Here is a 26,113-nt window from a genome sequence, read left to right on the forward strand (position 1 = left end):
TGTGTGTGTGTGTGTGTGTCTGTGTGTCTGCGTCTGCGTCCCACCATACCCCCAGCATCGGGTAGGCGACAAGTTCTAATTCAGTGTCTTTGTTTGCTGCTGGGTTGCAGAGAGTGGACAGTGAGCAGGTACCTGTTCTGGGGATCACGATTTGAATTTACTGTCCCCACGTGGCCTGGGGGTTCTGAGCCCCAGCTCCCAATACTACAAGGCTGTTCACCCGGGGCTGCCCTTGACTGGATGCTGAGGCTTCCTGTGCAGGGCACCCACTTTACAGATTAAGAGATTAAAGCTCTCACAGGATCACAAAACCACATAAGAGTCAGGGCTCCAAACCAGATGTGTGGCATATGCCTCTAATCCCATTACTCCAGAGGTAGAGGCAGAGGCAGAAGCAGGTAGATCCTTATGAGTTCAAGACCAGCCTGGTCTACATAGTGAGTTCCAGGCTAGCCTGGACTACATAGTGAGACCCTGTCTCAAAAACAGACAAACCAACTAATGAACCAAACCCCTTGTCACTGGCACTGGGGTAAGAGGATGCAGCTAGCATTGCTTTTCTCGTCTGCCCCCACTGGGTGTGGGAGTCTGGTGTGGGCATAGCAGGAAGCAGGAAGCCAGTTAGGTGGCCTGAGATGTGGGCAGCCACCCTCCCTATGGTAAGAAGCACCAAAATGCTTGATGCCTCCAGAAGAGTGTGGCTCATTTCCACAAGGTCGAGCCATGTTATATAAATTCATAAATGATGGATCCCTTTTGAATTATTGAGGTTTCCTCCCGGGCCTTCAGGGCTCGGTCCAGTGAGGAGAGCCTGACTGGGTAGGACTCAGAGGGAACCTGTAGGTTTCTTCTGCCTCCAGGCCCTCTGCTAATGCTCCACTGTGAGTGAGGACCCACTATCTGCTGTCCTGAATTCTAGCTGGCCTTTGGTGAATGAAAGTGATTCAGTTCTGCTGTGGGTTGGCTGGATGGCAGGAACACTGCACGAGCCAGCTCTGGGACACCCCCTCTCTGATCTAGGCCTCACCCGCCTCTCTGGGTCTCAGAGGAGTCTCTTGGTTTCGCAGATATGGACAGTGGTTAGCATTCATGCCCCACCCCACCCCCGCCCCCATCTCCGCCTGAGTTTCCTGGCTGGTGTGAGCCTCTGGAGGTGAGGAAGGAAAGGTGAACCTCCATGTGCCTACATTCAAGGTTCTTGTAAGTTCTGGAGAGGAAGACACATGAATAATTAGAGCTCAGAGATGGATGGTGACCAGCTCAGGGTCACACAGTAGGAAAGTGGGAGAGCCTCAAACCCAGGCTTCCGGCCTCCATCTCTGGGCTATGACTAAACTTACATCAGAAAAAGCTCTTCAGAGGGTTGTGACTTGCCCATATGGAACGGTGGCTAGAGTACATTCTGTCCCAGGCTTCCTGTCCTTGAGGCCAGCTGGCCTCAGCTCCCACACCTGTGCAGCTGCCCGTGTCCCCGATGTGCTGTCCCGAGCACTGAGCTTATGGGAATGTGTGTGTTTTGAAATTAATGGAGACTATTAAGTTGGCGGAGCATGAAAAGGGCTGGAGCTGCAGCTCTTGGCTCGCTCTCCTGGAATGATCCACTAGGGACTGGGCACAGGCTGCCTGGAGGGATGGGCCCTCTGCATCCCTAGATGACCAAGGGTCTAGCTGAAACCACCATCCTCCATCCTCCCTCCCACCCTAGTCAGCGAAGGAAAACAGCAAATTTGGGGGTGTATTAAAACGAATCTTTTCTCCAGACCTCCAGGGTCAGCTCCAGCACACTCCAGGTCTAGACCTGGCCTTCCTAGGCAGGACAGGGAACATGCCCCCAGGGAAGCCACAGGACTAACGTGTGCCCTATCAGGACTTGGTTACATCTCCTGAGGTCAGAGCTGGCAGAGTAGAAGCCACCTAAGGTGTCCTGCAGCTTCCAGTGCCCCAGGGCTGCTTGCCTCGGAGTCTCACCTTGGAAGTACCTTTGTTGATTTTTGAAAATTCCCAGTCATGCTGACATTCTAAGTGGCCACTTTATGGTCCCCTCTGCAGTCTATCAAAGGGTACAGTTTCTGGAGCTGCGGTGCCTAAGTCTGAGCTAAGGACAGGGACTGTGGGGTGGGAGAGGGTCAGCTTCAGATGCCTCTTGTGACCTGGTCTTCTCACAACACTGTCATGAGGTGATCTGGTTCCTCCGCCAACTCCCACAGGCCCTTCTACCTTGGGGCGTGTTTCCCCACAGGGGTTTCTCAGGGAGCTCAGAGAAAGGAATAGAATCCAGTTAGGGTGCCCACCGTCCTGGAGGGTCCACAGATAACTAATGGTATAATTATAATTATATAATTATACATAATGGTCCCACAGGACAGCCAAGGAGATCCCCATGGCAAGGGCAAGTTTGAGAATTGTACATCTGGTCAGGGAGGGTGTCCCTGGAGGTGCTCAGGCTGTTTGTACAATGGGTCACAGTAAAAACACAGCAATGCAGGACCTAATGACTCCCCAGGGCTGGGGACCCTATAGTGGATGTGACTGCCTGGGGCACCATGTAAGGATGCCTGTTCTCTACGTCGGCAATGGGCAGGTTAGGGGATATGCTATTTTTGGATTCAGGTGATTGAACTCAGGGCCTTGTGCACATTAGGAAAGCGCTCTACCACTGAACTATACCCCCTACCTCCACTTTGTCTAATTTTTAGTTTGAGACAGAGACTATCAATAAGTTGCCTAGGCTGGCCTTGAACTCGCTTTGTAGTGCCTTGAACTTGTGATTCTCCGGTCTCAGCCTCTCTGGGTGCTGGGATTGCAGGCATGCACCAAACCCGTGCTATTTATATCTGTGCGGAGGTGTCAGGAAAGGAAGCTGGTGAGGACAGCAGGGAAGGATGGTAGCGCAGTATAGAGCCATTTTGAGAGTGCGGGTGGGGTTCAGTTGAGGGGTCTCCCCCATGACATCACATAACTGCTGCCCCCTCTCAGTGACAACAAGTGGTCCTTGAATAGCATCTCCACTTCCCCCATTCCACCTTCTCCCCTTCTGGACATTGTAATTGCCATCAATATGAGAGTGTTGGGGTGGCTTGTGGGAGAGAGAGCCGGCTGTCAGCTGTCCCCTGCCAGCAGGGCCCGCGACTGTTTGATTATTGCCGCCTGACTGTATTTCACGTACGGTTTAAACATCATCAAACACTACATCCCTTTTGAGAAGCGAGGGCTACCTTGCTGTGGATGTTGAAGAGAAACAGGGACATTAAAATCCACGAAGCAAATGGCCTAGAATTGACATTTGCGGCTGCGGGAAGCTCTGCTGTGCCTGCCAGAGAAGCTAAATCCCAATCCTGTCTGGCAGCAGGGAGCTTTCCCCACAGGGTGGTAGGAAGGGGGCAGATCTGGTCAGGAGGGGACCAGGAAGAGTCAAGGAGGGATTTTTGTAGTTGACTGGCCACCTGTCAGCTCAGCCTTATGCTTTTCCTAATGGGAGGCAGGAGCTTTCCCCTCCTCCAGACAGAACAGGGTGCTGGGCCTGCAGCTCTGGAGCTAGGGGTGGTGCACGGCAGGGTTATGCCCAACAGGGCTGCATTCGGTTTCTGCTGTGGCCCCTGTGGAGCTTGGTGTGCTGCATCAAGGTGCAATGATCCTCAGGTCCCACCTTCTTCATCTGTAGACCCCAGAGATACGTCTTCTGACAGGGCGGCTTCAAGGTTCAAGGTGAACCACGCAGGTGCCTAACAGGTGATTGGAGCTGATGGATGGTGAAGGCCATTATCAAGGAAGTGGACATGGAAGCTAGAGTTGGTATTTTTATTTTTTATTTATGTGTAAATGGGAATATTTTTGCTTGTAGGTTACTGTGTGTCTTGAGAGGCCAGCAGAAGGTGTCAGATCTCCTGGAGCTGGGTTACAAGTGGGTGTGAACCACCTATCCTGGGTGCTGGGAACTGAACTGTGATCCCCTAGAATAGCAACAAGAGCTTTTAACAGCTGAGCCATCTCTCTAGCCCCTACCCTATTGAAAAATAAGTGTAATAAACTAGGGCCAGGCCAGGTGGTGGTGGCGCGCGCCTTTAATCCCAGCACTCAGCAGGCAGAGGCAGGTGGATCTCTGTGAGTTCAAGGCCAACCTGGTCTACAAAGTGAGTTCCAGGACAGCCGGGGCTGTTACATAGAGAAAACTTGTCTCCAAAAACTAAAAACCAAAAACAACAACAAAACGACCAATGAAACAAACAAATAAAACAAAACAAAAGCCAGGACCAGAGTTGAGCTCACAGTGCCCTGTACTGAGCCTTGCATACAGCTCATCATGCCTAGTGTAGAGCTGACGGTCTTCTGGGACAAGGTCACAGTGCTTTGTGATCCTAACCTCAGGAAGCAGAGGCAGGCAGATCTCTTCAGTTTAAAGCCAGCCTTGTCTACATAGTGAGTTCTAGGACGGCCTGAACTAACATAGTGAGATCCCCACCCCCTGAAGGCAAAACACCCCCAAATCGTCCTGGAACCAAGTCACACTGGGACGACAGCTCAATGACTAACATGCTTGCTACACAAGCAACGAGACCTGGGTTCAGTCCCTGCACCCATGTAAAGAGCTAGGTGTAGTGGCACACACCTGTAATCTCAGCTCTGTAGAGAGACAGAAGGACCAGAGGTCTGCGGGCTACCTGGTCTAGCCAGCTGGGGCGCTCTGGGGCCAGTGACTCAAAAAATAAGCTGGAAGACACCTGAAGTCCACCTTTGGCTGCCACCTGCACATACATATGCCCATACATCATACACACACACACACACACACACACACACACACACACACACACACAAAAGGAAGGGACGGTTGAGGGTTGAGAGTACAGCACAGTAGTAGAAAGCTTGCCTACCATAAGTGATGCCCTGGATTCCATCTCCAAAGCTGAAAAAGAAAGGAAGGAAGGAGGAAAACGGAAAACTAAACCACAAGAGAGAGGGGGTTGGCCCTTGCTCTTGGCACATGTTCTTTCTGATTCTTGCCTGGTTCCTGGAGACCCTCTTTCAGCCTGGTACCTGCTACTCATGCTGACCTGGGATCTCTTCGACTAAGGTCCATAACTCCCCTGTAGTCAGGCTTCTCGGTGGCTGCTTGATTGCTGGCATCTAACCATGGCTCCAGCCCAGATGGCACCTCCAAAGTGTCCCCTTGCTGACTGTACTTTCTTTTTTTTTTTTATATTTATTTATTTATTATGTATACAACATTCTGCCTCCATGTATGCCTGCAGGCCAGAAGAGGGCACCAGACCTCATTACAGATGGTTGTGAGCCACCATGTGGTTGCTGGGAATTGAACTCAGGACCTCTGGAAGAGCAGGCAATGCTCTTAACCACTGAGCCATCTCTCCAGCCCCTGTACTTTCTCTTTACAGTGTTTACAGAACTTAACTGGTCTTTTTTTTTCTTTTCAAGACAGGGTTTCTCTGTCCTGGAACTAGCTCTTGTGATCCACCTGCCTCTGCCTCCTGCGTGCTAGGATTAAAGGCATGTGCCACCACTGCCGGCTTCGTTTTTCCATTTTTATTTTGAGACAGGTCTTAACTATGTAGCCCCATGTAGTGGTCTGAATGAGAATGTCCCCTTATAGGCTCTGGCATTTGAATACTTGGTCCTCAGTTGTGGTGCTGTTTGGGGAGGCTTAGGAGCTGTGGCCTTGTTGGAGGGAGTATTGCAGTTTCAAGGCCTTGTGCCAATCCCAGTTTGTGCTCTCTGCTGCTGGTGGTTTGAGCTGTGAGTTCTCAGCTCTTCTCGTCCCCATGTCTGTCGCCTGTTGCCACAGTTACCTGCTATTGTGAACCATAAGCCCAAATAAACCCTTTCTCCTATAAGTTGCCTTGATCATGATTACCACAGCAATAGAAAAATAATGAATACACCTGGATGAACTTGCTGTGCAGAGCAGACTGGCCTTGAACACAGAGAGCCTCCTGCCTTGGCCTCCTGAATCTAGGGATCAAAGGCATGTGCCGCCATGCCAGCACCCCCTCTTTTGAAACAGAAGTTTCATGTTTTTTGTTTTATGTTTCTCTGTCTGGTTTTAAAAAGATGACCTTGAACTCCCGATCCTCGCAAGGACTGGGATTACGGGTGTGAGCTTCCACACTTGGGCCTGGTGCTGGGGATTGAACCTAGCTGGGCAAATGCTCGAGCAACAGAGCCGCTAGCTCTCAGCCGTTGTTATCTCCTCCCCCACCGGATGACTTATTCACTGTACCAGAGCCTCACTCTCACGGTTCACCTCCCCTCCCAACTCTTCCCTCTGCTTCCTATTTGCTGCTGTGATTCCTGTCTCTCCTCCTGCAGTGACCTGGCCTCTGGGCCTCTTGTCTTGCCCAGGCCCACTGAGTCTGCCACTGCGATTTCTCTCAAGGGAGCCTGTGACTAATAAGGGTTCCCCCCGGGGGGCCTTCAAAATCTTTCCCTCCTTAACATCGGAGTTTAAAAATGTGTCACCATCGATTTGAAGGAGAGACTTGTTCCTGCTGAGAAAAGCGGCCTGAAGATTCGTCTCGCCTTAGGAACCACAGGGGCAGCTGCATAAATTCCGGCATGCCACCAAAAGCTCCATGCAAATATGCATTGGAGTCCTTTGGGCAGCATGGGGTCCTGCCAGCTTCTATGCTGCTCCCAAGGCCTGCTCCCTACTCCCCCAGCCTACTGACCCTCTGGGAGGCCTGGGGGAAGACCCCTTGTTCTTCATCTCTCTCCTGCTCTTCAGTCAAGCTTACTCTATGCCATGATGTAGTTAGACTTCAAAAGTGGGGGACAAGTGATGACAGACTCTGCAGTGAGACTAAGCTGCTCTGGTGTCCCCTCCTGGCTTGGGGGACCCCATTCTTCTTGGTGAAACAGTGCGTGTGTTCTGAAGAGGGGGCTTTTGTGGGGTAGGGTACATGGGTGTATTCGTATGTGGAGGTCAGAGAACAGACACCCTCAGACACCATTCCTAGGGAACCATCCACCTTGTTTAAATGTTTATATTTACGTATGTGTGTGTGAACAGCCATGCCATGGCATGCATATGGAGGCCAGAGGACAGCTTTTAGGGGTCATAGCTCTTCTTCCACAGCGTGAGTCTGTGGATCCAGCTCAGGTCGTCAGGGTTGGCAGCAAGCATCCTCACTGAGCTGTCTTGTTTTTTGACAGGGTCTCTCACTGATTTGGAGCTCACCCATTAGACTAGGCTGTCTGCTCACTGAGCCCCAGACACCTGTCCTCGGCTTCCCTGGAATCTAGGTGCTGGGATCACCACATTGGCTTTTATTTATTTATTTAAACATAGGTTCTGGTGATCTGAGGTCTCATGTTTGCAATACCCACTGAATTATCTCCCCAGCTGGGTTCTGTTTATTTGAGGTATGATTTCAGGTCGCTCAGGATGGCTTTGAAGCCCTCATCCCAACATCTCTGCCTTCCTGATGCTGGGATAACAGACATGCACCATCACACCAGGGGAGAGTTCTAGCCTGGAGTTCTTGACTCCCAGCATCTTCGTGATTCCCTGGCAGGGGCTGTTTGGGGTCTGTGGGGCTACTCTTGCCTCCAGGCAGTTCTTCTCCCTTCCGGCTGCCAGAGCTCCTCTACCCTCTGCCCTCTCAGCCACTGCCTTAGGCAGTCCCAGTTTCCTCTAGCAACTTCGGAGCCCAGAATGTAACTGATGACCCAGTAAAGATCCCAGAGGGGGCTGTTCTCCTATAAGCTTTTGTGGTAGGGAAAGCTTCAGTGTGAGGACATGAAGTGACGTTTTCTGGGGTCCTCATCTTTTCCTAAGAGCCTTGAATGGACCTGCCACTGAGTTACTGGGAGGGGACATGGAGAGGCCCATAGCAGCCATGTTTGTGCTGGATAGCGTGTGGTAATCATCATGGAGGAATTCAGCTAGGACACTGGATAATCCAGGACCACTGGGGAACCTACGCTCTGCCACTGAAAGGTGTCACTGAGCACACTGGTGCCTGTGTTTTCCCAGGAGTTAAAGGACTTGTGCTGGAATGTGTAGGTCTCCCACTGGGCCACCCTCAGGCCCCAGGGGGCAGCACAGTGGGAGACAGGATGTGTGTAGGGGGTGACCCGGGGAGCCAGGCAGTCTCTGATGGGTCCTGTGGGAGGTGCAGAGCCAGGGAAGGAGGAAGCAGAAGCATGGAGGGTCTGTGGCTGCTTTGGGCCCAGGAGCATGTGCGAGCCCCCATCTACCAGCCGGGCAGGGACTTCTGCAGCCCAGCCCGGGAGTGTCTGCAGCTGTAGAATGCTCTCTGAGGACTCCCAGTCGTCATTACTCGGGGAAGGAAGGAGGCTTAATTTTTCCTGCCTCCCTAAATGTTATTGCCTTTACGGGCTTTGGAAATCAGTTTTATGGCCTGCGTTATTTGTCCAGTGAAATATGGGAAGCAATGGAGGAAAAATAAACAGCAGAGGTGCTTCTGGGCCTGAAAGGTCAGGAGGCTGAGGATGGTGTGGGGCTTGTGTGAGTCCCGCAAGCCAGGGTCCCTCTTTAGGTGCTGCTGTAGCTGGAAGAGAGGCTGGGAAGGGGGCTGGAGAGAGGGCTCAGAGGTTAAGAGCACTGACTGCTCTTCCAGAGGACCTGAGTTCAATTCCCAGCAACCATATGGTGGTTCACAACTGTCCGTAATGAGATCTGGTGCCATTTTCTGACCTGCAGGCAAAACACTGTATATAAAAACACTGTATATATAATAAATAAATAAACTTTAGAAAAAAAAGAAAAAATCTTTCTGCCTCTGCCTCCCCAGTGCTGGGACACCACCATCTGGGTCAATGTAGTTAAAAAAAAAAAAGAGGCTGGGAAGGTGTGCTAGGGACTAGGGGAGCCATTCTGGTCCTGGTGTTTGTCAGTGTCCTGGACACCTGACACCATTTTTTCAAATGGTCCCATCAACCTTGCCTGAAACCATACAAACCTCTCCATCCCTGATGTGCAGTTTACCTGCTGCTCCCACTGACTGCCATGCAGAGTACCCGGCCAGCCTCTGGCAGTGCTTTTCCGTGTAAGTAAAAAATAAGCCTGCTGGGGTTTGCCATACAAGATGTAGGCCTGGTAGGGCTCCACCCGCAGAAAGTTCCTTATCTTCTGGCAGAGTTAGGATCTGTCCAGAAATGGAGATCCAGCCGGGACATCCAACGCCCACACTCCCCTTTCATCCCATTCCTGGGACCCAGGACCCTCCAGGGCCGCTTCTCTACACCTCTCTAAATATGCAAAGAGCTTCTATGAGTCCAGAAGAAAAATGAGTGGAAGATGGGGGCAGACGATTCCCGGTAGGAGGAAAACAAATGGCAAGTAAACAAGCGAGAGAGGCGGAATTTCACCAGCAATCAAGAAGAGGCTAATTGAAACAAAGAACATCATTTTTTACCCACCAAGGAGATGGCTGTGGGGGCAGGCCCATGAGCAGGTGGCACAGTCTCAGGGAATGGCTGTTTCTTGCTTGCCCCAGCACACAGTAGGTGTTCATAAATGCCTGCTTGCCCCCCTCCCCCCCTTTTTTTTTTTGAGACAGAGTATCTCTGTAGCTTTGGAGCCTGTGCTGAAACTAGCTCCTGAAACTAGCTCTTGTAGTTCAGGCTGGCCTCGAACTCACAGAGATCCACCTGCCTCTGCCTCCTGAGTGCTGGGATTAAAGGTGTATGGCACCACGGCCTGGCTCATAAATGCTTGCTTTACGTTTGCAAACAACATGACTTCCTTCTATGTACATGGACACTCCTGTTCTTCCCACCCTCCACTGGTTACTCCCAGCATCCCGCCCCAGCTCCTATGTGTTTCCTGGGCTGTGGCCAGTGCCTTTCTGGGCCAGGACATTCTTCAAGAGTATGGAAGCTACTTCTGGGTTTCAGGGGTGCACTGCTAACTCAGGGACATGGGGTAGAGAGGCCTTGAATGCGATGAATGGTTCTTTTGTTTTGTTTTTGAGACAGTCTCATGTGTCTTGGTTGGCCTAGAGCTCACTATGTAGACCAGGGCAGGCTGGCCTAAACCCACAGATGTCTTCCTGCTTCTGCCTTCCAAGCGCCAGCACTAGAGGTGCACGCCTCCACACGGTGGCTCTGCTGTTACTTTTGAGAAAGGCTCTCGCTCTAGCTTGACCTGGATTTACTATGTAGTTAAGGTTGGCTTCAAACTCGCAGCAATCCTCCTGCCTCAGCCTTTCAACTGCTAAGACTGCAGATATAAGCCATTCCTGGCTTGTCCCACTTCTTTTTGCTCATCTCTTCTCCCATTCTCTCCACTGCAGACAGCTAGAGAATTCATTCTTTCTTTCTTTGTTTTTTTTAAGACAAGGTTTCATGTAGCCAGGCTGGCTTAGAACTCACCATGATGACCTTGAACATCTGATCCTCCTGCTTCTACTTCCTGAGAGCAGGGATTATAGATGTGCCACATGGATGGTTTTATGTAGTGCTGGGATGAAACCCAGGGCTTCATGTAACTACACATTCTCTCTCATTCCCATTCCCCTGGCTGACCTGGAACTCACTGTGTAGACCAGGCTGGCCTCGAACTCGCAGATCCACCTGCCTCTGCTGAGTGCTGGGATTAAAGGTGTGCGCCACCGGTGCCTGGCTGGGAGCACTCTTGCATCGACTTTCTTCCTGGCTTACTCTGATGTCCCCCAGGTCCTGACTGAGACACCACCACCTCCTTCAAGAACTTCTGTAGACCCAAGTCAGATGTTCTCCTATGTTGCATATTCAGCTGTGACCTAATCCTCCAGACGCTGTGTGGGGTGCTGAGCCTGCAATGGAGGAGCATAGGAGAGATGGTCCATACAGCTGGCATATCCCCAGAGTGCTACCTAGTCATAAGTAGTGACCTGACCCTGGGGGTCCTCTGGAGGGACTTAGCCCTCTGTCACAGTAGTGGCAGGTGGCGGTGCCTTTCCTTGCCAGCATATTCTACAAAGTCCTCTCCAGAGTCCAGTGTGGCCTGACCACAGAGGAGCTCCTTTTGATGGGGGAGCTCATGCTTCCAGGGGGAGTCCTGGGAAATCTGGATCAGTGGTGCCTGAGGCTCCCTCCACCTCCCCACCCAGTGTGGTACACCTTCCTGCAGAAGGAGCCATTGGGAGAGCTGGGGCCTGAGAGCTGCCAGTCTGGAGCTCAGGGCCTGGCACCCCACAGCCTGCAACCCTAGCCTCCAGCCAGCCTTCTTTACCCAGTGCCTCAGAATGAGGCACTTGCCGCCTTCCTCTCTCACATGGAGGGCATGGGGTACCTCTAACTGGTACCTAGCTCTAACTTCTACCTGGACTGTAACACAGGTGCTAAGTTATGCTGCAGGGAAGGCTTCCCATGGGCCAGAGTGTAGGGTGTTGGGAGACACCCACTTGGACAGCTGGCTCCTATGTCAACATCAGTTTCTGATACCTTGAGCAAGCTACTGAACTTGCATAATAATATAAAAGATTAATAATTTTTTTTTGAGATAGGACTGGCTTAGCACTCCAAGTGTAGCTGGGGATGACCCTGAATTCCTGATTCTCCTGCTTGTACCACCTGAGTAGATTACAGACATACAGCTCTACTCGTGGTTTATGTGGTACTAGGGATGGGAACCCTAAGCCCTTTCAGAACAGGAATGAGGGCCAGGGCTGTGGTTCAATTGGTAGAGTGCTTGCCTAGCATAGGTGAAGTCCTGAGTTCAATCCTTAGTACTGCAAGGATAAGCTTGGATTGGGGGTATGCTCCCTGCAACTCCAGTACTATGGAAGAAGCAGAAAGATCAGGAGTTCAAGGCCAGCCTCAGTAACATCATGAGTTTGAGACCAGCCTGGGGTATATATTAAACTCCATCTCAAAAACAAAACAAATTAACAACAACAGCAAAGAAAAAAGGTACTTGCTTATCCTGGAAACAAGCAAGGCGACTGTGTCACACTGCCTTGGGGGTGTGATGTGGTGACACACGGTGACAGATGCCTAGCGCCTGGCACCATCATGCCTGCTGCTCTGCCGCTCACAGATGGGTGCCCCTTTAGGAAATCCCCTCTAATTATGAAGTTAGAGATCTGAATGGTCACATGGGGAAGAGGCACACACTCATTAGGAGACTCAGGCACACAGCCTGGGTGAACATCTCCATCCTCCTGATGGCGGCTTCCATCTGCCAACTCCCCGGGAGTTGCTGGCTGGGGAGGGCCCACTCAGGAGTTCTCCTGTCCCCAGAGACCGCCCCCCCCCTGGTCCTTCACCCCAGGCTTGTAATCTCTGCTCTAAAGAGGAGTCCGATCCCTTCCTCCTGCCCCCACCATGACTAATCCATTTGCCAGGGCCCCGATCCAAAAGAAAGCTAATTAAAGAATTTCTGCTCTTGGCTCAGCTGGGCTTTGAAGATTCCCCTTGGTCGTCTTGGAGTTATCTGAAAACAGGTGGAGAAAGGGGGCACTGGAAAGGCTGTTGGCTAAACCCTCAGGGCTCTGTAATAGGTCTAATCCCCCCAGCCTGCAGGCATCAAACAGCCCCTGCCCAGGGCTGCTGAGGAAGGGCCACATGGGGCTTCTTCCCACTCTGGCCCAGACCCTAGTTTCCTTCGATCCCAGCTCTTGGAGAACAGGGGCCTTCATATTCCCCAACAGTTTAGGGGAGGCAGAGCGGAAAGACTGGGTGTTCTCCAGGACAATGAAGGGCCGAGATCCTTTTGAACCTTCGGTTCTGGCATGGAGAGATCCCCTGCGATGACGGGCAGGGTTCTGCCTCCCCAACCCTCTCCTTCAGAGCTTCCACAGGCAAGACACATGATGACACTTTTCTGTAGACTGAACCCAGGGCTTTGCACATCTAGGCAAGTGCCCTCCACTGAGCTACATCTCCAGCCTAGGGATATTTATTTAAATTATTACTACCTATGAGGCAGGATCTCACATAGCCTAGGCTAGCCTAGAAATCTGTATGTAGCTGGGAATGACCCTGAACTCCTGAGTGGGATTTCAGAGGAAGACCTCCGCTCTCAGCTTATCAGTGCTGGGGCAGAACCTAGGGCCTTAGGCATGCTGGGCAAGTTCTCTACCACCTGAGCTATGTCCCTGGCCCAAAGGTTTGCAATAGCCATTGGGAGTATTTATTGGAAACTTATGGGTAGAAAGTGACCTTTGCGTGGCATGGGGGCCCCTTGGCAGCTATGTGCTCTGTCCCAGCAGAACCTAGTACACAGCAGTTGCTCAGTGAAGACCAGTTGATCTTGCGGCTGGCTTAGAACAGCGATTGTCTCTGTTCTTACGTCGCTAATGCCTCTGTTGCCTTCATGAAGAAAACCTCCTGAGGGCTCTCTGGGGATGGCTGGGACCTGCCTGTGTGTGAGGGGCTCTTAGAAGCTTCCTTTCCTTTCTGGTGATGCTGAGTATTGGTAAGACCCTGGGGGCGAGGGGTCAGGGTATCTGCTGCCACTGTGGTCCTGGCCTCACCTCAGTTCCTACTCATGTGCCAAAGTGGGGGAGATAGGAGGAACGGTAAGCAGGGGTCTGTTGAGGCGTCTGCCTGCATCGTGGAAATAAAAATGATAAAAACCTGTCACTGAATTCTGGGTGGCAGTAAATTACTTAACACCTGAAACAGGTTGAAATGTGGCCACCATGGCTTTTAATAAGCCCATCTCTGATGCAGCAGCTTCCGCGAGAAGCCGGCCGGGTCTCTTCTCGAGGCATAATTTCATCGCGGCCTCGGCTTGGCAGCGGTGCAAATAAGATTTCACTTCCCCTGTAAATCTCGAAGGGGGGAGCGCAAGATTTCATTTGCGCTGTCAGTTAGCGCTGAGAGAGCCTATTTACTTTGCTGCAGGACTAGAGGGTCCTTTGGAGAGGCCAGACACAGAGGCCAAGGGGGACGGCAGCTGTGTCAGCACTGGGAGACGACATGGGTGGAAGAGGGCAGGGACGTGGCCAGTATGTAGTTTGGGGAGCACGGTTTGTTGCAAGTGCTTGAAAGTGGATCAGCAAGCATCACCCATAACTACAGTGTTTCAGGAACAGGGAGTGGCCTCGGATGGGTCAGGGCCTTTCTGCACAGGACAGGGCTGTGGGGCTATGACTTGGGGTGTTGGGCCTTTTATAGGTTTGGACACCACATGTCCAGGATGCTTTGTGAGACCAGGTACCCCTTCTAGGAAATCGGAGCAAGAGAAGGGAAGGTTCCAGAATCCAGTAGGAGGGAAGAGAAGGGCAGGAGTCTTGGAATGGGCAAACAGTGAAGTAAGGTGCATCACTCGGGTCCCTGGATCTTAGGGTGCCCTTGGAAGCAAGGCACTCATTCCCTTTTGTTTGTTTTTTTGTTTGGGTTTTCTGAGACAGGGTTTCTCTGTGTGGTCTTGGCTATCCTAAAACTTGCTCTGTATACCAAGTTGATCTTGAACTCAGACCTCCCCCTGCCTCCTGAGTGCTGGGATTAAAGCATGCGCCACCAATACCCAGCATGCCATTCTGGTTCTTAAGAGGACACCAGCCCCATTACCCTCAGTAATAAACAGTTCTGAGACCTTTTGGGGAAAGACGAGGATCTTGGCTGCTTGGCTGGTGGTGACCACAGCCCTCTGGCTTCTGCTAGCTGCTGCTCTGAGAAGAGCTTGAGAACACAACCCTCTGCCCTGGATTGGAGAGCTTCAGGGTCCCATTTAGTTTGTAGTGTGGTCACAGGTGTGTGGAGGGTAAGGTGACCTTGGGGCAAGGGAGGTAGGGGAGAAGATGGCTGTATTACTGGGCCACTGGGATTGCTAACTGTTGTGCTTGAAGACACTCTCCTTCATGGCCTTGTCTGGCAGCAGGGCAGGTGGGTGATCTTCGTTGTGTGGGGCTGCTGTGTGCTTGGACAGTGCCCCAGCCGAGTAAGTGTCACCATGCTGTGGAGTGCTGTCAGCAGGCTGGGGGTTGGGTGGGGGTTTGGGGCTCTCCTGAGTTGAACTGTTCATAGTCCTCGTGGGGAAGGGCTTGAGACAAGCCAGAACCTGCCAGGAATTCTCCAAGGTGAAGCCAGGGGCTGGGCCAGCTTGGGCACAGCCAGAGCCCTTCAGAAGAGACTAGAACTGAACTTGCCGTCCTGTCCTTGTCTCAGGTGGTGAATGGGGCCCAAACTCTCCACCTTCCTCTGCAGAACCACTCTCAATGGGAGCCTACCTCCCTGCCGCGCTCCCAGCCCCGGCCAGGGCGCCCATCCTCACTCCTGGAGAAGCCTCACCATAATGCTTCTAGGCAGGGAACACTGCTTCCCCAGGCCCAGCACACAGTAGGCACTCAATAACTGTCTCTTGGCTGACTGGCTGGCCAGCCATTTTCTAGAAAGCCCCCATAGCAGCCTCAGGAGAGAAGGAGAGCACAGCCCTTTTGAACCCCAAGCATCTCCTGAGAAGTCAGAACCTGTCCTCTTTGCTCTTGTCCCGAATGGCCATCTTGAGTACTGTCCTGTGCATTGGCCCTCTTGATCTGTCCTTGCCCCAGCATTATGGGTAGTGGTGTCTAAGGGGTGGGTGATGGGGATGGGCCGTAGTGCTCAAGGTCACCCCTACAGGGGGCACCAGCCAACAAGGCCGGTGGAGAAAGAACTGCTTCCTTGGAATGTAGGGGAAACTCATTAACCCCACTGAGATGCAAGAGCAGATCTAAGCAGGAGTAATGAGTTCTTGCTTTATCTTAAATTTAGCAGGAATTCCTGTTTTTCTCATGAAAATAATTTTTTTCTCTCTCCCACCCAGGGGTGCGAGATACACTGTTGAGGCCCCTGGAGTTGTGGATGTGGTGGGTGCCTGTCGGGAACAAGGGGCACCTGGAGGGGAAGAACCCTGGGGTTGTGGAACAAGCACATCCCCAAATGCCAGGACAGTTCTGCTCTTATCTGGGTGTCCACATGGTTGCCGGAGCCTCTCAGCGGATAATCCTCAGCTTTTATTAATAACTCTCCAAGTGAAGACCCTCTGCCCGTCTGCATGCGGCACCGGGCCGCCCCGCTTGGCTGACTTAAAAAGCTTCAGGTGCAGCTGGTCTCCCTGCTCCAAGCCCCCTTTTCTTGCTCATCACAGAATCTTTAAAGAGGTTTTGTTTCTCAAGGAGTCCAGGCTATCCTCATATTCACTAAGTGTCCACCAACAGCCTTGAACTCCTGACCTTCCTGATTCCACTTCCCCAGTGCTGGGACCTCGGTGTGCCACCGTACCTGGCTCTGCAGTGGACACTGAATGTTGGCTTCTGCCCAGGAAACTTGTTAAGCCCAGAGTCTCTATCCTATCTGGCTGCTATTCTGTGCCAATGGACCCCAACAGCAGAGCCCACCCCACCCCCACCCCCACCCAAGGCCTGGGACTGCTCAGGAGGAACATTCCAGCCACCTGGCTCCTGTTGTGCTGGCCTGCGGAGCCCGGAGTCAGCAGCCGAGATGACCGTAAAAGTTAAATTTTTCTATTTATTTCAAGAAAGGACAAGGCAGGTGGACTTGGACATTTTATATGAAACAGACAAACATAAAATAGGACCAAGTAGTTAGTCACATTCGTCTCAACATTGAAGTTCAAGGCACCTACATTAAAGGAGGCCAAAGGGCGGTTTGGAGTGCACTTTGGTTTGTGTTGTCGTCGTGGTGGTCGTATGTTTGTGTCATTGTTTTCTGGAAAACCCCTGTCTGGTGGTAGAGAAGCAGGTGAGCCATGAGGCTGAGCATACCCAGGCCTCCCAGGGACCAGGGCTTCATCTGCCTGCCAGTTCCCAGACTGCAGCCACCGCAGCAGGGGCGTTGCTATCAGTCAGACCCCCGAGACAGCTTTGCCCTTCAGAGAAAAAGAAAAGAGAGAGGAGCGAGCAGCCACGGAGCCCCAGGGTGCTAAGTCTGTAGTGGGGCAGGCCACGGGCTTGGGAAATTGGTGGTTCAGGGGCCTGCCTCTCTCCAATGGGCTGGCAGGCACCTCACCTTCTTTAGGGAAGAGCCCATCCATTCCCCAGAGGCTGGCCAGGGGTCCCCTCAGAACCCGGGACCAGTTATACTTTCCAATACCTGTCCTAGTTTACTTGGCAACACCAGCAAGCACTCTTTGCTCACGAGGATGCCACTGGGAGGATGGCCCTGCCAAAACCTCCACTCTGCAGCCTTTAGATAGGAATGGGGTCCTTTGGGGCAACCTGGGCCTTTGGGATCCCTGCTCACACCTGCTGGTGTCCCTAGCCAACACAAGCACAGCTCTCCAGAGCCTGGTTTGTTGCCTCCCAGCTTTTAGTACTCTCTCCCCCTTTTCCTCTCAGATGACAACCGCCAGCAGTGGGCCCATGGTTTCCCTCCCCCCAGCCTCTTGGGGGGGGGGGCTGGAAGACTACCAGGGCCTCATTCTTACAATATACCCTGCACGGCCAAGTAGCTTAGTGGTTGCGGCTGTTCTCAGGTTTGTCATGCTGGGCTGGGGGGAATACCTAAGGCTATTTTGGGGTTTGGTGTGGCCATGTTGTGCCCACAACCTTCAAAGATGGAACTGGTTACCAGAGGGGTCTGCTGGAGGACCTGTTACCTTGTCTTCCATCCAAGGCAGGGTGAGAGGTTTGGAACCATGGGCCCTTGGGAGAATGAGCAGCGGCAGCCTGGGCCTGCTGCGGCTTTGATTGTCGGTTCATGTCGCGCTTGTTTTCTATCTTGAAGAGAAAGTCTGATTAGTTCCTCCAGGCGGGTGGCTGGGGTGCGGGGAGTCTCTGCAGGGGTGGCAGGCAAGGCAGGCTGTTGCCTTGGATCTTGTTTCTTCTCCCACCCCCCGGGTCTCTAGTTCTCTGCCAATCCCCCTCAGCCACTGATGCAAATCTTAGAGAAGGGAAACTGAGTCACCCATTCAGGCTGTGGTTGCTGCCAGATCTCACTGAATCTTCATTTCCCATCTGCTGGAGATGCACCAATTCTGAAGCCAAGTGGGGTGGGAAGCCTCTGGGAGGAGCTGCCCAGGTGAGCCAGGTCCCCTGCTGGTCCTCAGTGACCCCAGGTAAGGGCAGGTAGGAGAAGGGAGTAGCTGATGCCTTGACTATGATGGCTACGGGATCTTGGGAGTGGGGCTGTATGAAGCGGGGGGCTGATCCAGCCACCCAACAGGCACACTGCCCACCAGATACCCACATTTATTTCCTGGTACAAGCTGGACAATTCAGGGGCAAGGAATTTTGACAGTGGTTTCAGAGAACCCAGGGAGGCTTCCAGAAGTAGGAACAGCCCCAGACTAGAGAGTTACCTGCACACAGGTCAGGGGAGACATGAAGAGAGCTGGTGCCCTTCCCCTGTGTGACATGCCCTGCAAACCCCAGTATGATGAGAAAATGGGAGTGACCCCAGGGATGATGAAATTCTCAGAATCAGAGAAAAAATACATTAAAATCTGAAAGAGGTAGAGGCAGGAAGATCAGAAATCCATGGTCATTCTCAGCTACATAGAGGGTTTGAGGCCAATCTAGGCTACATGAGATCCTGTTTCCCCCCCTCCCCCCAAAAAAAAATCAAAGGAGGTAGTGTTAGAGGATCAGAGGTTCAGTGCCAGGCTCAAAACATCATGGTGGGGATGGGGTGGAGAAAAAGAAAAAAGCCTGAAATCTAGGAAGAGAGGAAAAGGACTCTTTTTGTCAGTTGTTCTTAAAGAATAAATGTGGATATTTCATACAAATAGCTGGAGCACTTCAAAAGAATCAGCAAATGCCTAAAACATGGTGCGTGTTCGAACAGAGCCCCAGGCACCGTCAGCCGGCTATGATGATGGATGGACAGGCTGGCAGTGTGGAGACTATGGGTTACTCTGGGTGTGGGGCAGCTGGACTTGAGGGAACAAGTCCAGGGACATCCTGGGGCTTGGAGTACTGAGCCCATCATGTGTCCTGTCACCCTGCCTCCCCACCCCACCACCTGAGCACAGACTGGGGAAAGGTGTCTGTGTATGTCCTGTCCTGGGGGTTGTCAGGCTGGAAAGCAGATCATCACATCCTCTGATAATGCCTGGCTGCCTCATGGGACAGAGCTCACTGGCTGCTTCCTCTGCTGGGCCCGTTTGTCTCCCCTGGCCTTCAGTTTTCTCTTTACAGCTGGCCTCACTCTTTGGCCCCAGAGAGCAGCGGATCCCTAGCATAAGGATGCAGGACATCTTCTGGCTCCAAGTCTTAGTCTCTACGTGATGGCACAGGCTGCTTCCTCTGATCCAGATGTGGCTTGCCATCTCTCAAGGCAGACTGACCCTAGTAGACAGGATCAGAGTCTGCCCAGGGACTGGTACAGTTGCTGAATGACTTGTCCCAGCAACATGACTCTGCCTGTCCTGGTGGCCCTGGCGAGAGCTCTCCAATCCAAGCAGTCCTTAGAGATGCCAGCTCCTCAGGGTTCTGGGCAGGAACAACTGCTACCCCTCCCATTCAGGCCCGGAAAATGCCTGCTGTGTGGGCAGCCACTTGGGGCAGGTTCGTAACCCACAAAAAAAATCCCCCTTTCCCTTCACCCCCAAGGAGTTTAATCTCTTCTAATCAATTTAGCAGACTCGCTTGGTTGTAAACGGTAATGATTTGCATTTTTGAGCCTTTTTATCCTCCTTACAAAAAAAAAAAAATACCTCCTCTCTCTGCTCTCTGGAAACCCTGTGAATTGCTTGTTAGTGCTCACCCTGGCATCCATCCAGCCTCGGCATCAGCTGCTGTCACCTGCGCCACTCTCTGAGTATGGAACGTGGCTCACGGAAGGCCTTGCAGCCCTGACCCTGCCCTGTGACATGTCATCTGGGTCTTGGGGGACACAGGCCGCCATGCCCACTGGAGCCCTTCCCTGCTGCCTCTGCACGGCTCCCCAGCTGCTGCATCCAATTTTCCTTGTTGTATTTTTCATAAGGAAGAGGCTCTGAGGCCCCGGCCTCCTCCCTGGTGTGTTCAGCAGAAAGCAGATGTCTGAAGAAGGCTAGCTTTGGGACTTGAACTGGCACTTGTGGGGGGCTGGGTGGGAAGGGTTCCGAGTATGGCTCTTTCCTTACTCCCCTTGCCAGCAGCAATGAAGGGAGGAAGTTCAGGCTAGGAGGCCATTCCAGACACACTGCCCATCCCTTCTGTAGTCCACACTGGTCCTTGCTACCCAGCAGCAGTTCCCCCATGGCCTCAAGGCCATTAGAACCTTCCAGACTCTTCATGGAGGGGTTGCTCTTGCAGGGCCTTCGTGAAGCAAGTGACCCCAGTCACCCTCATTTTAAAGAGGGAAGGCAGAAGCGTCACATTTGCATAATAGGATCCTGGCTTCCTTGCTGGGGCTGAGCTGGGCAGCTAGCCTACTAGAAACCCTGGGAAGGGGATCCTGAGAGACCTCATGCCCACTGAGGAGGAGAGGCATGGCTGCATGGAACAGGGGTGGGCTTCTGGCTCCAGGAAGGGAAGGTAGGAAGGACTCCCAGGTTATCAGCATCGCCCAGGGTAAGAAAGGGGTACTGTCCCAGCACCTGCTCCCCAAGGCAGGATCTCCCACACAGGGCCACAGCACGGCTCCAATTTAAGGAGGAGGGCCAGGGGGCAGCCTTTCAGGGAAGATGGAGGCTTCCTCAGGAAGAGGATGCAGATGAGGGAAGAAAGGGATCTTTTGATTCACGTCATGTCTGTGGAATTGAGTATGACTAATTAATAGATTTTATTCTTAGTAATCTCTTAAGCATTCCATACGTTGGGCCCCACGCCTGAGCTGAGCCTACCAGAAACTTCATTCGCAAAATGCAAATGCCTATGGTCCTGCTGCCTCTCCTTCCTTGCCTTTTCTTCCCCATTTTTTTTTAAAGAGGAAATTTAAAGTAAAATCGCCGTGTAATAGAAAAAGAGATTCCAATCGCTGCATCTAGTTACCACGAAGGGTAAACCACTTAACCAAAGAAGTGTCGCTGGCTTTTTTTTTTTTTAATTTAAACTTGCCTTAAATGCCACAGAATACACTCCTCAGGGCTGAGGCCACTGAGGTGGTTCCGGCTGGTTAGAGACTGAGGGTGAGGCTGGCCCTCCACAGACCTCCCTGTGGAAATGTCAGCTGCACTGAGACAGGATCTCAACTTCTACTGTAACATGAGGCCAGAAGCCAGGTTCTCTGTCTGCTTTGGGAAACTAGGACAAAGGTCACACTTGGGATACTGGGCAGTGGGGTTCTGGGGATCTAGCTCAGTGGCGGAGTGCTTGCTTTGCATGACTAGGTGCAGGACGCAATCGCTAGGACTCCCCCATCCCCAACACACACAGAATAAAGGGTACAGGGAAAATGTTAAACCCAAAAGGGCAGAAATGACATAGGGAAAGCTCTCAGGGGCTGCAGGGCCATGGCTGGGCAGTGCGCACCCTGACCAGCATTTAGTGCTCCTTAGGGGGCAATGCATGGACTCTCTAGCTGCGTGTAATATCCACTGAGCTCCACCCAAGCTTTGACATTGTGCCTGTGCGTGCCAAGGCCCGTCAGTCAGGCTTATCAGTGCAGTGGGGGAAGAAATTTACCACAGCCCAAGCAGCTCTAGCATTTGGCCCACAAGTTCCTGAATCTCCAGGTAGGGCCTTCCAGGCAGTTCCCAGGGTCTAGGTCACCTGCCATTCCTAAGAGTTTTCTTGGCCACCAGAGAAAGTGATCAGATCCTTCTGGGGCAGGGAATAGATAATTAGGGGAACATGGACAAGTCGAGAGGACAGGGCAGATTACAGGTGCAAGGTAGGTGTGGGGATCTGGGGTTTTACTTTCCTGGGGCCCTGAAGAAGGCTGGCACAGTGCCCTTGATGCCTGCCCAGCATCTGGATTCTCCTTCACATAGCTGTTCCTCACAGATGGGTCTCCTCCATGCCTGCCTAAGCTTCCAGAACTAGGGTGTTATTAGGGTCATTGGGGACAGCTGAGCTCCAGGACGCACATTTATACAGACCTGAATCTGAGGCTCCCTTGACCTCATTATGTGGGAAAATGACTTGGGATGAAGAGAGAAGAGAGGTCTCCTTTGGAATGATCCATGTCCACACCCCTCGGCCACACCCTGGGGCTGGTGGGCTGGGGTCTCCATTTGGTATGATGACCCCTTGGGTTCTGATTAGGAGCTTGTACCCCTTTCCACTACTCTGGAGCACCTGCTGGGTCCATTTCTTTCAATCTCATCTCTTCACTGAAGGACCAGTTGGCTCTTTAATGTCCAGCAAGAGAATGGCCCCCCAGGTACACTTCGGGCAGCTGTCTAGCCGCTTCTTCCTGCCTTTGCTTTGAACAGAGTGGCAGAGGTCTTTGGCAGAGGTCTTTTGAAAACACCACTATCAGGAGCTGGACCCCTTCTCATCCGCTGCCCTCGGACCAGTGTCTTCCTTTGATGACTTTTTTTCTCCAGTGCAGGGCAAAGCAACACATTGACAGATGGTGACCCGGGCTCCCCGAGTATAGGACGAAGCAGACATCAGAACCGCAGGCCCCGCTCTTTCCTCCTTTCTGGATTTGCTGTCATTATTTTATCATCGTTTTAATCTCATGGCTCACCACACTGTGGTGTCCGTTGATAAATGATAACGGCATTGATTCCACAGGGGGGGGAATAAAATCTGAGCTCTTCCCAGGGCCCCAGTCAGTACCCTTCTAGAGGTTGATGCATTTTACAAAGAAATCTGATTTTTTTCCCTCTTGAGAACAGAGCCCCTGGTGTGGGCATGGCTGAGGTGTGTGTGTGTGTGTGTGTGTGTGTGTGTGTGTCTCCCAGGGATTTTCTGAAAATTTTTTTTCTTTTTTCTGGGCTTTGTTTGAGCAGCCATGGAAACCAATAGGTCTAGCCAGCTGATGTGTGTGTGTGACACATATATTTATAAACAGTCCCTGCACTAATTACCTGTCCCAGGAGAAAGAGTAAACACTATCGTGGGGACAGGATCTATGGGGAAGGATCAAGGAAAGCTTTTCTCCATAGCAGGAAGGAGAGTGGCCTGGCTCTGGGCAGGGTGACACAGGATGGACTCCAAAGCATCCTCAGCCAATTCTTCCTAACTCCACTGGGATGCTGATACCAGTGCCTCTAAGAAACAGCAATCCCTCCACCCGGGCTGAGGCCCTCCCCTCCACCTCACTCTCATCCCACACATGGTTTACTTACTGAATGGTTTCTAGGAGAAAGCAAACTTTTTGCAATTCTGTCATCTGAGGAAATGTCAAGGACTGACCCAAAGGTTCTGAGAGGACAGACACGCAGCTCTATCTACCCATCTGTACTGGGACACGTGACATGGCAACAGGCGGGCAGACAGACGCACCTCCACGCGCCAGGGAAAGCTATGGCTTTCCTCAGAGCTTCTACGGAGTACGGTGAATGGAACCGAAGTGCTCGGCATTGGAAGGAAAAGTTTGACTGTTTTTTTCTTTTTTTCTTTTAATTGACTATGGTATTGTTCGAAGAATACCATGGAGGACGCCATATTTCTCCAGATCTGGAAAGAAAAGAGCATGGAAAGAGCCAGGGAAGAGATGTCAGGACAGTAGCTCCGTAGCAAAGTCTTCTTCCCCGGGCTCTTTTGTGAAAAACCCCAAAACCTTTCATTGAGCTGTCAGTGTGAGCAGCCGGCAGGGGGTGCGTGGGGGGCTCCATGCCATCCCATCCATCTGTCACCTGATGCTCTCTGACGGCCCTGAATGGAGCTTGAGGTGTACACGAATGTTGTACAGGTAGTATCACTCTGGTTCAGGGAAAAAAAAAAGTCCCAATCCAACCCTTCACGCTCATGATCTGGTATAAATTACGAATTATGTCTCCAACAATGTTGAATTTCCCTCTTGCTTTCTATGTGTTTAATTTTTTTTTTAATCCCACTATTGTGTTCACCAACCCTCCCCAAACTTTGCTTTCTGCTGGGAAAGTCATTGTGGAGTTTCTCTTCCTGGCTCCTGGTATTGCAGCGGGCTAGACAGAGCCACGTGAGCACACCGGGGGTGGCCGGCTTCATGTGTAGGAGTAGTCCACATCAGGGATGCCGCCATCCCGGTAGCCTCGTGTGGTGCCGTAGCCAATAGTGTGGGCGCCCTTGCAGAGGCTGCTGCCATTGGAGGGGAAGATGGTGTGCACCACGTACTCCTCTTTGGAGCGGTACGGGTTGATGGGTAGCATCTGCAGTCCTGGACCTCGGATTTCCAAAATGGAGTTATCTTTCTTGGTCCCTGACTCCATGTAGTCATCCTTTTTCCTGTTGCCCCTGTTGTAGACCCTCTCTCGGGTCAGCAGCTCACCAGCCCGGTGCACATACCAGCAGATGGCCCCAAGGACCAGGAAGAGAAAGACGAGAGCTACAGCACCACCAATGATGCCAGCCAGGGGCAGCCCTGCCATAGGGCCAGCATTCTGTTCCTGATTGAGTGTGGTGGTAGGGCCGTAGCTATCAGCCGTCTCTGCCTTGGCACACACAGGTGTCTCATCAGCCACATAGGTGTTGCCAGTTTCCATGGTGACCATGCAGATGATGTAGGTGGATTTGGGCTCCAGGGCCGTCAGCAAGTATTCTGTCTTGTCCCCCTGCACCAGGGTCTCTGTGATAGAACCCACAGCTGGGCTATGGCCCAGGCGCAGCCAACTGAGCCGGAAAGAGGAGGCAGGTAGCATGGCCTTCCATGTGATTCGGATGGAGTCTGCTGTCAGTGGCTTCACCTGAATGACCAATGTCTTGGCACCATCACCGGTGCCCATGGGGTAGTCAATGTTGGAGTCAGGGAGGCGCAGTCCTGGCCTCTTGGCCTTGAGAGTAAACAGAGAGCCCTGGGGCGTGGTGACAGCGGCTTGGTTGCTGGCTGTGGTCTTGGCAGCTGCATTCGCTGCACTGCCCTGTGACCCCGCCTCAAAGCACTCGTCCATCTCGCTGGTGATGTCTTTGATGGCCATGCCCCGGACCTTCTCAGGGCCCTGGCACATGAGGCCCCGCACATTGACCACTGCAGCCCGTGCCTTCACCCAGTCCCGAAGCCACATGAGGTTACAGCCACAGAACCAGGGGTTGTTCCTGAGAAGCAGCTGTGCCAGGTTCCCCAGGTCATCAAACAGCCCTCGAGGCAGTGTGGTGAGATTGTTATTGGACAAGTCCAACCTCTCCAGCTCCCTCATCTTGGCCAGCGTATTGTAGGGGATGTGGCTGATGGCATTGTCCTGCAAGTAGAGCTTCTGCAGGTGGGCACTAGGCAGGTTGAGGGGCGGGGCAGCCAGCGAGTTGCGCACCAGTGACAGCTCTGTGAGGTTCTGCAGGCGGCTGAAGGTGTCGTCAGCAATGCGCTGGTTGGCCAGCAGGTTGCCATCCAGAACTAGGCGCCGCAGGCTGTTGAGACCCTTGAATGCATGCAGTGGGATGGTGGAGATGCGGTTGTCATCCAGCCGCAGCTCTTCCAGCGTGTGCGGCAGCCCCGATGGGATGCTGCTTAGGTGGTTCCGGCTCAGGAAAAGTAGCTTGAGCTGCTTGCTGTCGGCGAAAGCGTCCTCCTCGATGCTCACGGTGGAAACGGAGTTGTCATCCAGGTGCAGCTTCTCCAGCAGCGGGATGCGAGCCAATGAGTCCCTGGCAATGGTGCGCACATTGTTGTCCTGTAGATGTAGCTCTCGAAGGGAGCGGGGCAGGTTGATGGGGAATTCATCCAGGTCGTTCTCATACAGGTAGATGACCTGCACTTTGACCTTGGTCTTGAGGTCCTGAGGGATGCCTGCATTGTTGATCTGGTTGTTCTGTAGGTAGAGGGTGGTGGCATCATCAGGGATGTCTGAGGGGATGGATGTGAGTCCCCGGTCGTTGCAGTAGATGAAGCCATTGTCACAGCGGCACACTGATGGGCAGGTGGTGCTATCGATGACCTCCGTGAGGAAGGCAATGAGCCCATAGCAGAGAAACAGCCAGTCCCGCAGGTCCATGGTGGCCGTGGTCATCACAACAGTGGCTGTGATGGTGGCAGCAGGTGTGGTGGTAGTGGTGGCAGTAGGGTGTGCCACCACCATGGTGGACAGCTGGTGGAGGTCTGACCCACCTAACCTGGAGCCTCAATACCTGCAAGGAGCACAAGATAGGTGTGCTGAGTGTGAGACAGAGACAGGGCCCAGGGAGTCATCAGAGGTGGGCCTTGCAGGGCTGAGGCCAGGCAATTTTATGCCAACCTGGAGACAGGTAAG

At 52.5% G+C, this 26,113-nt stretch overlaps 2 protein-coding genes across 5 annotated transcripts in view; one reads left to right on the forward strand and one right to left on the reverse strand.

Moving 5' to 3' along the window:
* Macrod1 (MACRO domain containing 1) overlaps nt 1-26,113 on the forward strand; it is a 142,468-nt gene that overhangs the window by 14,465 nt on the left and 101,890 nt on the right. The gene's annotated exons all lie outside the window — the stretch shown is intronic.
* The window catches only part of Flrt1 (fibronectin leucine rich transmembrane protein 1), a 78,010-nt gene continuing 67,618 nt past the window's right edge, over nt 15,722-26,113 (reverse strand). For 2 of the 3 annotated variants that reach the window (XM_026781428.1, XM_026781429.1), the window contains one exon: nt 15,722-25,991. In XM_026781428.1, the coding sequence (XP_026637229.1) occupies nt 23,918-25,942 (2,025 nt within the window). In that variant the 5' untranslated portion in view covers nt 25,943-25,991 and the 3' untranslated portion in view covers nt 15,722-23,917. The remainder of the gene's footprint in view (nt 25,992-26,113) is intronic. The other variant, XR_003377290.1, reaches the window with a different exon arrangement.

This window comes from Microtus ochrogaster, chromosome 8 (assembly GCF_000317375.1).
Source record: "Microtus ochrogaster isolate Prairie Vole_2 chromosome 8, MicOch1.0, whole genome shotgun sequence".
Taxonomy (NCBI): Eukaryota; Metazoa; Chordata; class Mammalia; order Rodentia; family Cricetidae; genus Microtus; species Microtus ochrogaster.